General features: G+C 34.3%; 1 protein-coding gene across 10 annotated transcripts in view; it reads right to left on the bottom strand.

Annotated features, from left to right (window-relative positions):
- PPFIA2 (PTPRF interacting protein alpha 2) overlaps positions 1-15,605 on the bottom strand; it is a 335,497-nt gene that overhangs the window by 103,470 nt on the left and 216,422 nt on the right. For all 10 annotated transcript variants that reach the window (XM_040558390.1, XM_040558388.1, XM_040558404.1 and 7 more), the window contains one exon: positions 8,743-8,817. In XM_040558390.1, coding sequence (XP_040414324.1) covers positions 8,743-8,817 — 75 coding nt within the window. The remainder of the gene's footprint in view (positions 1-8,742; positions 8,818-15,605) is intronic.

The following is a 15,605-nucleotide window of genomic DNA, read 5'->3' as shown; positions in this document are numbered from 1 at the left end:
GTTTGAATTAAGTTTGAATAAAGTTTAGAACAAATTTTGTTATGCAAACAGGAAGAGTTTCACCCCAAATGCAAAAGTCTGAAAACTTAGGCAACAGGTATCATAAAAATGAGAATGTAACTTCTAAAAATAAATGTAGAACGAATACTTCTCACAGATTTCCTAGTTCCTTTTCTCAAATTATTTAGACCAAAGTGTTGAAAGAAAAAAAAAAAAGGATGTAAAAGAATCAAATTTCATCATGACTTGCTTTACAGTAATCAGTATTGAAGGTGATAGGAAAGATTGAAAGATTTTTAAGGACTTATATAATGAACTGTTATTTAAAAGTTTTTGATGCTCTTCTAATGTGAAGTAACAGGTAGGAAAACACTTCAAGGTCTAGAGGGGGAACTGCCTGATGAGTGAGGGCATATGGAAGAGTTCATGTAAGGACTGAAACAGTCCTTATCATGGAAAACTTTTTGGTCAGTGTGAGGTAGTAAAAGCAAAGCTGAGCCTCCCTCTGCTCCAGAGAAAGTGAGTAAGGAGAAACGGGAGATCCAGCAGGTGGACGTTGTAGCCAGAGCAACAAGGTAGGAAGAGGATCTCCACAAATTCTTGCAGGAAAAAATCCTGTTATTGTTCTACAATAATGAATTTAGTGCATGCATTTGTTTCCCAGAATATGCACAGTATCCAGACAATGGACCAAAAAGAAGATTACATTTTTCATTACAGTAGGGGTAGCTAACTTGTTTTCAGAATGAATTAGAACACCCTAGAAACACTTCTTAAAATACACAGATAAGGAACTATATATATATATATATATATATATATAAATGAGCATAAACCTAATCCTATATATATATATATATATATATATATATATATATATAGGATTAGGTTTATGCTCATTTTGATGAAAAAGCTAACTTTCAAGGAGTTTGGAGAAAAGATTTGGAGGAAAATGGGATTTTTTGCTCTCCAGTCATCATTTATTCAGAGATAAAACCAAAGCACTAAACCATCAGTGTCTCTAATCAGGGGGGACCAAGGTTTCATTAAGTCAAATATTTCTGTCAGGTTAAAAAAGAAGATATGAAGAGATTTGCAAAATAGATTTCAAACATCTAGCTTTCAGCTCTTTTAATGTATATTTTAACAATTGCTTCACAGCTGCACAGCAGGTTTGAGGGAACAGCAAAGAAAGAGGAATTAGCAAATCACAGTTTTCCATAGCTTTTTGCCTTTTGTCATGTTCCGTTAAGCATTATCTTACAAAAAATTTATTATTTTCTTCAGAAAGTACAATTTACAGCTTATAACAATTTAAAAATAAAGTGTACATGCTTATTGATACTGACAGGAATCTCATAGCAGTAAAACGAGAGGTGCAACAGATCTCAAGCTGTTTTGTGGGTGATAGGAGTGAAACTGAACTCTATTTGGTGATTAACCTCTGACACTGGGATTCAGTCTAGTCACAGTTCTTTATATAACAAAACCTATTACAAAGTTTCATAGGTACATAAAATGAAGTATTAGCTGTGAACCAAGGTCTTTAAAACATCAACATTGCAGTGGAGATGCTTATAATTTCGGTTGAAGAATCTGACGCCTTCATTAACAGCAATAACATCCTGAAGCAGATTAATCCATTCATATGTAAAGAGAACACTTCATGCTCTCTTTTCTGCTAATCAGTCTTTCCTACAAAGTTGTTTCTTCTGAAGAATACATAGAAGGCAGTCAAATTAGATGAAAAATCCATGCATAATTTGAACACTGACATCAGTATTTTAGAATTTGCTACAGGTCGTTACACACTAAACAGAGGTGTAAGAGAATACAGCATTTCATGATCTTTGTTGAAAATGCCCTAAGACACTTGGACAGCTACACAATCCTGCTCTTCAAAATCATTCCAGCAAAGACTGCAGTTACTGAAGTTATATTTAACATATTTTGCTGGGTTGTCAACAGTAGGCAGTGGCCTACTCATAAATAGGTCTAAAATATGCACAAAATCATTATCTGCTGTCACTGTAGAAAATCTTTCCATTTTGTACTCAGAATTGTTTAGAAAACTTTTCTCAATAGAAAGTATTATTTATGTAATACTAAGAAGCAACTTTTGCAAGTGCAATAGTGATGTTTGTCTCAAACATGTCCATAGAAATTAATGCTCTTAAGTGACTGTCTGGAAAATGCATTGGAGTTTAGACCTATGCTGCTCAGACTTTAGTGAAAAATGCTTATGATGATGGAAATGCAAAGATCAGACTTGCTGCCCTCAATATCCACAAAGAATTTGGAGTTTTTTTCCTCTGATACCTTAGATTAGAATTAATTGAGGACATAAAGTAGAATACCTATAGCAACTTAACTGATTATTTCTTGCGCTTTTTTTTTTTTCACCTCGTAAAAAAATAAGGCAGTGAAGGATATAATTTTCAGCCTCTTCAGCTGCCATGCCACACATCCTAATTGTATAGAAATCTAAATTAATACTGTGGGACATGGAATATAAGAAGCAGCCAAAAATGCATTGTTTTGCTTAATCACTTTAAATTACATTTAAAACAAGGGCAACAATAACTTTTTGCAGTTAACATTTAACTAGGCAGTTAAGGTTAAAGGTAAAATGAAAAGCAATTACATGTAGGACATAAAGATCACATTTCAAAACAAAATATTTTTATTATGTGCAACTTTGCAGGAAAGGTATAATTTGGTGCAGTAACACAGACATTTAAAAATAAGATTCAGACTAAATAGGTTTATTGAGAGTTAGACCTGTGTAAAGTTATAGCTTAAAAAAAAAAAAAAAGAATAATATTAGCACGTAGGAGAGGGTTTACAAAGTAATAATTTTCACTTTTACTATTCTAAGAAAATGTGGTGAAATCTATATGAAGATTATTTCAGATTTTTCACCAGAAAACATACTTTAAGTCACCAAAAATAGACATAAACCATCTAGCCTAGTGTTTTTTTTTTTTTTTTCTCCCAGAAAAAAAACTCACCGAATTTCACCCTATTTCATCCAGAGATTTTAAATCCATCAATTTCTGAATTTTGGATTGAGGAAATGTTGGGTATATTAGATAGTCAAGAAATGCAAATCTTATTTTTCTCAGCAAAGTATTGTTTTAATAACATTTCTACTCCAAAAATCTCTTTGTATTCCCATACAAAGGCTAAGGCCACCAAGAAACTCCTGTACCACAAATTGCCTCAGGCTAATAGGAGCTGAAACTCTCTAAGAGCTAGGGATTTAAAAACATGCTTTCACATGTAGCTTTTGGTAAAAAGAACACACCATAGTTAGCTGAATTTATATATATATATATATATAACAAATACTAAAGAATATTTCAGTAGCATTAATGACAGAACAATAACATCTGCAGCATTCCTCAATGTCAGAGTCAAAACCATCCATAACTCTTGAATGCATCTGCATTTTGTACCTGTTTCTTGACTTGTACTACATAGCAAAAGCTAGGCAATTAACATGGTATTTGAAAGTTCTTTCATGAATAAGTGACTGTATTTTCTGGTGCTTCTGGTATAGAATATAAAGATTCATAAATCACAAATCACCCTTTCTCTTCAGTGATATAAATAATTTATGGATGCTTTCATGTATGCTATAGGAAAAAAACAAAACACAACAACATTAGGGTACCATGATGAATAAACTAATGCACTGTCAGTTGGGAAGAAACACACTGCATAAATAAGAGAATGTATGCAGTTATAGTATCATGGGCCAAATCTCCTGCAGTCTCTCTGATAGCTCCCAGAGTTAAATTTATCCTCAAATTGTTGAGCAAAATTCTGTAGAAGCAAGAGGAAATTGTAACAATGAGGTTTTAAAAGGCAGCCTGAGTGTTTTAAATATAATCTATGTGTCAATTGACAGAAGCAGTATCATCTTTGGCATTTTCAACCAGCACTGGCTTTTTCAACAAATGCTGAAGAAAAGTGTATGGTGGAACAGTGATACAGAACCTCAAACCAGTAATTTCTCTAATTTCATATTCTACACAGTCCCAGTGTTTTCTCAGTTCCAAAAGTATATTCTTGAGATAATAAATGTAATTAATGCTGTATTTTCCATGGTACATTTTCTACTAATGAGGAAAAATGAAAAAAAAAACAAAAACCAAACCACCAGTATATTTAACAGAAACAAACAAGGGTTTTGGAAAGCCACTTATCACACAAGTCTTAATAGCACAGAAAGATTATACAAGGGCTGTATAAATGTTTGAGAAGGGCAGGAGAAAATTTGTATGCAAAGTGCTGTACTTTAAAAACATGACTTAGTCCCACTATACTATAAACCATGTATAAAACTTAATTTTACATACAAGCTTTGGGAAAAAAGCTTTAAAGTTTATTTTTGGGGGAAACTGTTGAGAGTTCTGGGAAACAGTGAAATCTCTTAGTGGAAATCAAAACTGTTGTCATTTACAACTTTACATTGAAGCAGAAATGGATTTAAAACATCAGTGTGGGCCATGCTATCACCTGTCTATATTCCATCTACATTCTGTGCCCTTCAGAAGCCACTAGAGCTTGAGTTCCTGATGATATATAGGGCTAATAAAATATCTCAGAGTGTATGCACATGCTGTAGTTTAGCATACTTTTAAAAAAGACTCATGCTCATAACACTAATTAGAGGATCTCAAAAACTTCAGAACAAAAGTGGTTATCTTGTCAGTAATTTAAATACTGAAGTTAATTTCCATGAAGATCATAAATGACAAAACCATGAAGGAAAAATCACATCCCACATCCCTTGCAAATGAGATTCATTCTTCTCAAATTAGTGTGTAAAGAGGAACATGGTTCACAGAACCTTGCTGGAATTTGCAAATGTTTGTACGCTCACTAAGAAACATCGCATCTGCCTTCAAAATGTTCATAAACAGACACTATTGTTCTATTGAGCTTTGGTATTGGCTGTACCACTTGCAGCTTGTATAATTGCTAGCTGAAAATTATAACCTTCAGCCACAACTATTTGGAGAGACCATGGGTTATGGGGAACCGGATAAAATACTGCATCATTTTAAAAGCATCTGAGGGGTAAGCAAATGTAACTCTGTTTTACAGTAATTTTAACTAAAAGTGGTTGGTAAATCCTTCTGAAAATTGTTAACAATATCTGGTATTCATGTTAGCTACAACAGACACAATGAATAGGACAACATCTTCCAGTTGTGAACAGACAATGGCTTCTAATGTAAGGATAAAAGAAATAAAAATGATAATTTATTATATATCACATGATAATTGCTGAAAAAAAAAGCAAATATTGTAAGTACAATGGAATCAATTACTGTAGAGTTATCTTACCACAGTCTGCCTGAAAACTCTCCAACAACGACCCAGATTGCCTTTATATTTAAGGGCCCTTCTACACTCACAAATTAATTGCAGCAAGATAAAATATAAAATATATAGTCAAATAACTTTTTTTTTTCCTCCCAGTAAAACATATATTTAAATTATTTTAAATCTAGTGTTTAAGGATAATAGAGGTCCGTTTTATATCTCTCCCATATTTAAACTCCACTGCCTGATTTCAGTGAGCTTCCACTGTTTGTCTAAGACACATAAATTTAGCTGCCTATGCCTTAAGTGTCTGCATCTGAGCTTGTTATGAGTTAGTTGCCTAACACAGACACTCAGTTTCATCGTAGTGGAGAGGGATTTTCCTTCCCCACCTCTGGGTCCAAACAGATGCAGCTCTCCTGCCCATTTTGTGTCGCATCTGGCAGCCCTGGCAGATAGTTTATCTGGCAGACCAGATTTCCTAGAGCAACACAGACTACGGTCAAATTTTTGACATCCAGTTCATGTATAGATACCCAAGTTAAAGAGTCCTAATTCTGAGCTGATTCCTGTGCTCTGTAACATACTGAATAGTTTACTTGTAAATACATTTTAAAGAGATTACGATGTACAGCTTAAGTATCCTGTACACCATCTTGATACAATTTAAAACCAAGATTTCATATACAGTAAGATAGTTAAAGTAACTGAATTGTGTAACTCTTCCTCTGCAACAAACATAAGGGTTCCCTTGATGACTTGATGAAATCCTTATACTTTAATTTGTAGAGAGAATTTACTATTTACAATATCACAAATTGCTAACATTTTAAAAATATTACATGCAATCAAAATAATTTCTGTATAGCATTTATTTGAAAAGAAGATAAACTTATATGCACTTTTTAATAGAAACTATTGCCTTCACAGAATCAAACCAGCAATGAACTGTTTGGTGTACATTCTTGCTTTTGAAAAGTTCAACCAAACCAACAACAGTGACTTATGCCATATCAATAGTAAGTATTGGAACTGTAGACCAAGGTCCTTCTCTATTACCATTACGTGATTACATATAAAGGTTACCTTCACAGGCTAAGTTCACCCAATGGGTCCAACTGTCCATCTCAATTGCCCCTGCAATTTCAAGTCACTGAGTTTAACAATTCCCTTTCAATATGAAGTGCTTTTTAAGATGGTGTTGGGAACTACAGCTGAAATCAGCTTTGCCAGGGTTCCAGATGTTTTCACACCCTTTGGTATGCATATAATAAGCTAAAAAGACTGTTAAATGAGAGATTACTATCTGCAGATGAAAAGCTACAGTCTCTCCCTCTGTCCCCCTCCTGCCACTTTTTATATAAGGCTATTTCCAATACAAGTACTCATCTTATATTGACATGTATATGAAACGTCTGCTGCTTCTCATCGTTGCCATGCATCAGAGCCACAGTCACAAGCTAGGCATTTCTACTATTTTTTATCCCTGAATCTGATTTTCATTGTATACTTAATCATATCCTCATCTAATCAGGGGGAAAATTTACTGTCATCATTTTATGTTTGGATATAGTTCTGAATATGTAGTACACTCTTAGTATGAGAAAATGGATGTGAAAGTAAATACATATTCTCATGGGAGAACAGACACTGAATGACAGGAATATGGAAATTACTGAAAACCATATGTTCAATTCCCTTGGAAACTTGGCCCATTTATTTTCATATATAGTATGATAAATTTTTAAAGCCCTTTATTGTCTGTGCATTCACTGTGGAAGCTAGTATAAAACAGACTTACATATTGTGATTGTCTAATTAATTTTGGCTCATTTAAATAACTAATTTTTTGAAGTGGAAACGGGGATACCAGTATTCTGATTGTGGCATGTCATGCTTTGCTGATTAAATGTCCATCTAAATGCTTTTAGTATCATGCAGACACAAAGACTATATTATTTCTATGGATTTGGGGAAAGAAAGGCCATGAAAATACTATTTCAAATTCATTTCATTGTACACGTTTAACTAATTTTCTTTCAATCTCCAAATAATAAGGCAATGCTCTAAAGACCTGGTCCCATGCCCAGTGAAGTGAACTTGGATTTACTTGGGTCATGAATGGAAGGGATCCGAGGAATGGGATGCATCTCAATTGGCTTGACTGTCCAAAAGGACTGTTTCCTATTTAACAAGCGCTAGTACAAATAACACATTAGTTGAGTACATGTAAGTCATATGAACCCAAGTATTCTGAACTTTCTGAAATGGAACAGCAAAAGAGGGATTTTATTTTACAGATAAAGTAACTGCACTTCATCTGTTCAAAGAAAAGGGGTGATTCATAATATCTGGTTCACAGCTTATAAAAAAGAAACTAATAAATTGCAGATCCTGTTTTTTAGAAGTTACTTTAAGAAAGTAACTTTTCCTAGCTTAATATAGGGGAGGAAAAAAAAAAAAAAAAAAAAACTATTTGAGTACTATCTATTTTATGTTATCATACATTATTCTGAACTGAATGGTATTCCATTTTCCTTGAATAATTTGGTAGTAGTTTAACTTTGCCTGCAGTTGTTCTCAGTTTCTGTCTTAAGGCTGAGTAGCTTTCATCCAATTCTCTTGCTTGTCTAACTTACATTAAACAGTGTGAAAGGCACCTGTCAGGTGGAGATTCAGAATGTGATGGGGATAGCAAAGTGACTAGCCAACTCCATTATTTATATTGTCAGGCCTCAGCATTGTCTCCTCAGGTTTTAAAATTCCTTTCTATGTATGTGTGCTCTTGCATGTATAACACAATTAGGTGTTGTTGTTCACCCTTCCGAACAAAAGATTATGGTAACAGTCTGCAAGTTAATTTACAGGTGAAAAATCTCATCCAAATTCACAGAAGTAATACGGCACCACAGTTCACCATGAAATACTGCACTTAAAAGGGTAGACAAACCTAAATTTTGACATCAACCATAACGTTTTTTCCCCCACTTAGTTTTAAAATGTCAATGTTAATATACATATCATGTATATATATGTTTTACTTAATTTTATAGTATAATAGAAATTCAAGTTATTACATTTCTTATAGTATCTGACAGATTAGTTGTTTCACTCTTTTTTCATGTCCAATAAAAAATTTCAGGGCCTGTCACTAGTTCCTGAGTTGCGGTTTGCTCACAACAGAACAGAATAAATTAGGGAACAAAAGGTTGTATTAATCTGAAAAGCACCTTAAACAAGCCTTGCTGAGCAGTTTATTCAGAATGTAATTTATCTTTTTTTTTTTTTTTAATTTTATTTTTATTTTTTTTTTCCCTGAGAGGCTTAAGAAAAGTGACTGGGAACACACAGGACAGAATATTACAGAAATTGAACCTCAAAAGGGGAGAAAGTGTTTTATGTTACCTCCTGGTTAGCAGCAGCTAGTTCTTCTTCCAGTGCAGAGACTCTTTCTAAAGAAACCCTCAGTCGCTCCCTTACCTAGAAGAAAAATCAAAATATGTGCAGTAACGTAATCTCTATCAGTCTTTAAAGTTAATATAACCTGCCATATGCACTACAGTATGCCCTGCCAGTCTGTAGGTATGTGTGTTGCATCCTTTCATGAGACATACTCTGTAGTAAATGTTGAAACCTAACTATAGAAAGACTAACCCACAAAACTAGGTGTCAAACTTTAAATACTGTACTGCTGTTCCACAGTTTGCCTATAATCTGATGGAATATACATCAATTGCAAATATTCTAAGACCACATTACGCATAAAAATAAAGTTATTCACAAGCATCTTTTACAAAGGGTAAGGAAAAAAACATTGGCAAATGTGTTAAGTCCACTCCACGGTAGCTAATCTACTCATATTAATTGAATGCAATGAATTCATTGAAAAAATAACTTGCAGCTTTGCCTTCAGGTACACACATTAAAGATTTTTCATATCATCTTGCAGTTTGTTTGGGTTTTACAAAAAATCGTAAACAAGTTATGCTCTCAAAAGCAGAAGTGTGTGCTGTGCTTCTACAAGCTTCAGAGATGTTCCTGTTATAAGTATGTCTATGATTTACACCATTAATAATAACTAACAGCAGCAACAACAATAATAATTCAATACCTCTGAAGACATTACTGTTGTTTGAGCACCCTGGTTCAGCATCAGCTCATGTAACTACAGGTAACGTAAGCTAGCAGTGTGGGCACCAGGCTCCCAATATGATCAAAAGGCAGAGCTGACCTAAAGTGAGCTTCAGTGCTGTGTGTTGGTGACTTTCCCTCTTCTGACTGGGATCTTATGGCAACTCTTCTCCTAACTTACACGACTTCATTAAGCACCTCACCTTAAATGACTTGCCAAAATTCAGCATGTATTCAGCACATATTTCAACTCCCATTCCCACTGCACTGTGTTAATTCCAGCTTATGATCTAAGGACATTTAAGGCTGTTAGTGGTGTTTGTAGAGAAAGCTAATATATTCTATTAGATCAGTAGATTCGGCTGCAAAACAAAGCAAAGCAAAAATTAATCATTCAGGTATAATGAAACATTGTACATTTTCACGTATGTACAATTGTTTCCAGACTCTTGACAAATATGGGAGACCCCCGAAAAGGATGTTTATCCCCCAAAGCTTTCATAATTTTTCCAGTGATAACTCCTAGTCTAAGAAATGCCATTTCTTTTCTTTGCATACTTTATTTTCCTTTACTACTGATAGTGAAAGCCAAATATTGCTAGAAGACTCACTAAATCGCAAGAATGGTTTACATTTCAGTAGATGAAAATTACTTGTTAGCAAACCTACAACATAGAATGTACAGTATTTTTGTTCTACCTCAATTTTAAAACTGTTAAAATCTCAAGATCAAAGACATATTCAGGAAACAAACACTAAAAAATAAAACTATTTAGCCTTTCTGACAAATACAAAAATAATTGCTTATGCAGTACTTTGAGGTTTTGGTCCTCCTTACATACTTCAACTTTATTTATGTAAAATTATGTAGTCAAATAAATTATTTGAATACTCTCAGTTAACTATAGTTTTACTTTATACTAAACTATGTTGTTAGCTTTAAGACAGCAGAAAGCATGAGTGACAGGTGCTCAAAGAAACAAAAGAAAAGTGAGCTGAAGAGGCTTAAGATATAAGAAATATTAAGATGCCCCCAATATTAAAAAGAACTCTTTTCCTTTAGCCAATAACTCTTTTCCTATAAGCCAAAAAAAAAAAAAAGTCTGTTAATGATCCCAGAGATACATGTTGTAGCTTAAACGGGCATTTCATGTAGGGTTTGAATGTATAATCAACAGCTGAGCTGCAGTAACTGACTGTGCCTGTTCAACTAACCAAATGAAGTTTAAGTCATCCTGAAGTGGCAGTTCAGGATGCCTTTCATCTGTGAGGCAGAAGAATTTCTTCATAATTTCCATGCAATTATGTCTTTCATAAAAATACTTCACACTAAAAACATAATGCATTCTGACTATAGTTGAAAATCTGTTATTGTTTAAATAGCTGAAAAAGTTCTTCATTTGACTTTCCTGTTTTTTTTTTTTTTTTTTTTTTTTAATTTTTAAATCATATCTCTGCTCAAAACCCAGCATTATTTCTACAGTTCTCACACCTTCCAAGGGCAGCTTGATGACCTGTTTCCCTATCCAGATGGACAAAAGTCCAAGGCAACATGAGTCCACCACCTGGAACTAACATAGAATCAGAGAATGGCTTGGGTTGGAAGGGACCTTTAAAAACCACCTAGTTCCAACCCCCCTGCCAAGGGCAAGGATACCTCCCACTGGACCAGGTTGCTCAAAGACTCATCTAACCTGGTCTTGAACACTTCCAGGGATGGGGCATCCACAGCTTCTCTGGGCAAACTGTTCCAGTGCCTCACCACCGACACAGTAAAGAATTTCTTTTGTATATCTAATGTTAAGCCCTTTTAAGCTCTTTTAGCTTAAAACCATTACCCCTTGTCCTATCAGTACACTCAATGACAAAGAGTCCTTCCCCATCTTTTCTTTACTGGAAGGCTGCTATAAGGTCTTCCTGGAGCCTTCTCTTTTGTTGCACCATGGGAGGTTTGTTGCACCAGGGGAGGTTTAGGTTGGATATTAGGAAACATTTTTTCACTGGAAGGGTTGTGAGGCATTAGACCAGGCTGCCAGGAAAGCAGTTGAGTCACTATCCCTGGAGGTATTCAAAAGACCTGTAGATGTGGCACTTAGGGATATGGTTTAGTGATAGACTTGGCAGTGCTAGGTTAATGGTTGGACTTGATGATCTTAGAGGTCTTTTCCAACCTAAGTGATTCTACGATGCTATGATTCTCTAGGCTCCGCAACCCCATCTCTCTCAGCTTGTCTTCACAGAAGAGGTGCTCCAGCCCTCTGATGATCTTCGTGGACCTCTTTCCTCTCTCTCTTTTCCTCCTGTGCTCTCTATCTTCCCAGAGTTTCCTCCGATTCCTCTGCAGATCCTAAAATCTCTTTCTGTATCCTTCTTCACTTCCCAGCACCATTTCTGTCTTTCACTAGCTCTACACAAATAAAGTCCATGTCCTACCAGTGAGGGGTGTAGTCCTGTCTCACAAAGTCTGATTTGAACCTCTTTGAAAACAGTGGGAGCTGCAGAATATAATTTCTTAATGGAAATCTCAGCCCACATGTAAAAAATGCATAGAGAAATGAGTCTTCTTTCTGGCTTCAGTCCTCTTGGCTGTAAGTTCTGCCGAGGGACAAGATGATTGAGGAAAATTTCACAAGATGGTAATTGCTACTAGCTGAAATTAAATGCAATGAGTTGGCAATTTTACTTTAATTTTTCTTAGTTTCCTGAAACCTGCATATATTCAAGCCCAAGTGAGTTGATTTATAAATTCTCATTTATAAATGAGAATGCATGCTTTTAAAAGTCTAACACTTGCATTCTTTTAGAGTATTGTTAGAATTTGCAAACCAACAAGGCCACATCACTGAGGAGGTCAGAATGCCATAGCGAGCTGGAATCACAAAAAAAACTTTTAATACTGTGGCTCTGTACAACTGAATCATAGTGGGTTTTATAGACATTTTACAGCCTGAAAAACAACTCTACGTGGAAATAATAGGCAGCTGTTTTAAAGACAAAATAGGAGACACATTTTTTACATAACAATTCAGAAAAAATATGTAGAGAATTAATGTCATTATTTTGAGTATCAAGCTATTATATTCAAATCCAAGCTTTGCTTTCTTGTCCTTTTGTCAGTAACAACATGGAACAGTATCAGCGTGAAACAAAGCCACAGATGGAAATTGCCTTGTCTTGTACTGCCTTGCCTTCCTTTCCCTTCGTATTCCTCCTTTGCATGTACACAGTTAATGTGCTGTCTTTTTTATAATGACCTAACCAAAATTGTAGTCTGATGGATCTTATTTTTTCTCTGAATATAAGATTTTATAAAGGATCTGAAAGCAAATCTGTCTTGGCACAGAAGTCTTCTTTTTTCTTTTCATCTGAGCAATGAACAACTAATTTAGACTCACATTTGCCATGGTGACATTGGAAATGTTGCAACTAATTCTTTGTGTTCAACCACATACTTAGCAGTTATTAAAGCTGAGGAAATCTTCCATTATGCCAGTGAAAAAGAAAAAAAAAAAGAAAGAAAGAAAGGAAAAAAAAAGCTGTATCAGTGTTCTGATTTGAAGGAGAAATCTGCTCTACTTTACTGCCCAGAAATTGTTACTTTATTTCTTAATTCAAATTTACTTCTCAGTCTTCAACTGATTTCAAAACACAATTGGGGAAGAACACAAAAGCTGAATAAAGATTTCAGGTTTGGTCATTCACATTCCAGAAAAGAGCACAGGTTACAAAGGCCATACTAATGTATTCAATACACCTATATTGTGAAAAAAACTTTGAGAAATATTTACCAGTTTGTAATTGTGTTAAAGTTTTCTTGAACTTTTAAAGTTCATATTTAATAAACTTTGAACCTAAATAAGGGACAACAGCAAAAGTCTCTGAAAGCCATATAAGTATGTATTGCACTGATTTTTGTATTGGATTCTCTCTTCAAATTTATGTTAAAGCAAACAAACAGAACCATCTCAATTTGTCATAGATGCAATAAAATCTGTTTTTCTGGGTCACTTGCTTCTGAGAGACAAAGGAGTGGGAACAACTGCAAAGTATGTTTATCTGATACACTTTTTTTAGATGAATTAATAGAATTTGAAATTGTTTTCTCTGTTCTGTAGCTTAAAGACAGTAATCGAGTAAATGTCGTTCATATAAGTAAGCATTATCTTACTGTGATTGAGTTTATCACTTCAAAAATAATGTACTACATAAATTTCATACAAAATGTATTCCTATTTTCTTAGGCACTAGTTAAGGTTTTTACTAAACAAGACTTCACAAAGTAAGACTAACCAGATGTCATCTGATCTATTGGAACACAGTACAATATGCACTCTTAAAGGCCAGATTCCCATTATGGTGCCACAGATACAGAAGAAAAGGCTTGCTCTCTCTTTGTTACTGGGTGAATCCAATGTGGGCTCAGATGACTGGGTACTCCACTGGCTTTTAAATGCAGCCATGTTATCTTGAAATGTAAGATAGTCAAGGTTATGTTAGCATTGCTGTCGGTGCAAAATATCACCCATCTTTCTGTCTCCTAGCAACTGCTTCCCACTTTTTTCCTAGCTGTCAAATTCTTTCTTCTTTCTCTCCAGATCTGCAGCCCACAAAGAGCTTTTAAAAACACTTGCACATGCTAGAATTGAATCACTTTTGTTCATGAACACTCTAGTGAATAAAAGCTCTCTTAGCTACTTGCTAATGAATAAAAAGATAGTGGTAATGTTGACGTGAATAGGTTGTTTTTGTTTTCAACAATAGACAGGTATACTTTTCTGCCATGAATTAATCTTAAGAGAACTAGTGTTTTTTGAATCTTAGCTAAGACAGTAAGACCTGGTAGTTTCTTTTCTCTGTGAAGATCAATTGGACATTTTGTCTTAACAAATCAAATAAAAATGAACTTGGAGAAGAAGTTGCTTATGTTTCTTCTCTCCAAATGTACATTTTAAAAGTTGAACCAAAACTCTAAATCAAAATAGAAAAAAAAATATGCAGAAAAAAAAAGTTCAGACAGATATTAGGAGGGAACTAAGCTACATAACAGTATGAATAAATAACATTTTTTTTCTAGTTTTTGTTCTTCCTGAACTACATATAAGGAATATGTACTTCCTGATCTACTCAAGTACAACGACTAGTCTAATCATGAAGTTAATCTAAGCTTGTATTTTCTATTCCATACTAACGATGTCTAGCAAACCTCTTCTTCATTTGCTGCGTTATAAACTGTTTCATATATGCATCTATACCCCATGATATTCCATAGTTTTGTTTTACATTATTTATATATTTTTTGTTGCATGAAACAAAGAAAGTTATCAGCTACTTAACAGCAGTAAGAGAAGCCTTTGAGACCTGAAGCATTTAAGCAGGTCAAGGGTGATTAACTGAATTGGTATATCTGTACAGATCATCTTCCCTATGAATACAGCTGTAAATTTCAAGTGACTTATGCAGTGGCAAAGCCTATTAAAAATGTGATGTTAGAATTTCACACTGATCCCTGTCCTAACCAGTCCTAACCTCTGTTTAAAACTCATCCTTTTTATTTTTTTTTTTATCAATACCCATTGTTTGCAACATATAAACTAACTTTATACTTTGGAAAAAAAAATTAAAAAATCACTGAACGTAATGTTACTGAAAAAAAAAAAAAGTCTAGATTCCTTTGGAATGAAAAATTATTAATCATTAAATAGACCAGCTACGCTGTGACCCTTTCCATGTCTTTTTGCTTATTGAGGATGTGTGACAACTCTAAATATGAAGAAAATCTAGAATTGGTAGCAAAACTGCCTGTGTTAATTTTCAGTTTTCTAAGAAATTTAGTATAATTAGACATATAAAGATGCTTGAAAATATGTATAGTTTCTGTCAAATTAAATTCCCATAGAGAAATACATTTAGCGCAGTATCAATTTCATTTGCTGTGACAATTCACTTGGCCAAGAAGAGACAATGAATTTTTTGAGATGCATATAACACAGTAAATAGACTGTAAAAAGTATAAAACAGTAAATAGACAAAACTAAAGGAACGCTATCATTACCTCCGTGCCCTAAAATGAAAATTTGCACAAAGTAAACTACGACTTTGGCATTGGGTAATAGGGTAAGAATAACAGCATACTCTTA

The sequence above is a fragment of the Cygnus olor genome, chromosome 1 (assembly GCF_009769625.2).
Source record: "Cygnus olor isolate bCygOlo1 chromosome 1, bCygOlo1.pri.v2, whole genome shotgun sequence".
Lineage (NCBI taxonomy): Eukaryota > Metazoa > Chordata > Aves > Anseriformes > Anatidae > Cygnus > Cygnus olor.
Note: the sequence above shows the minus strand (reverse complement) of the source record. Positions and strands in the feature narration are given on the sequence as shown.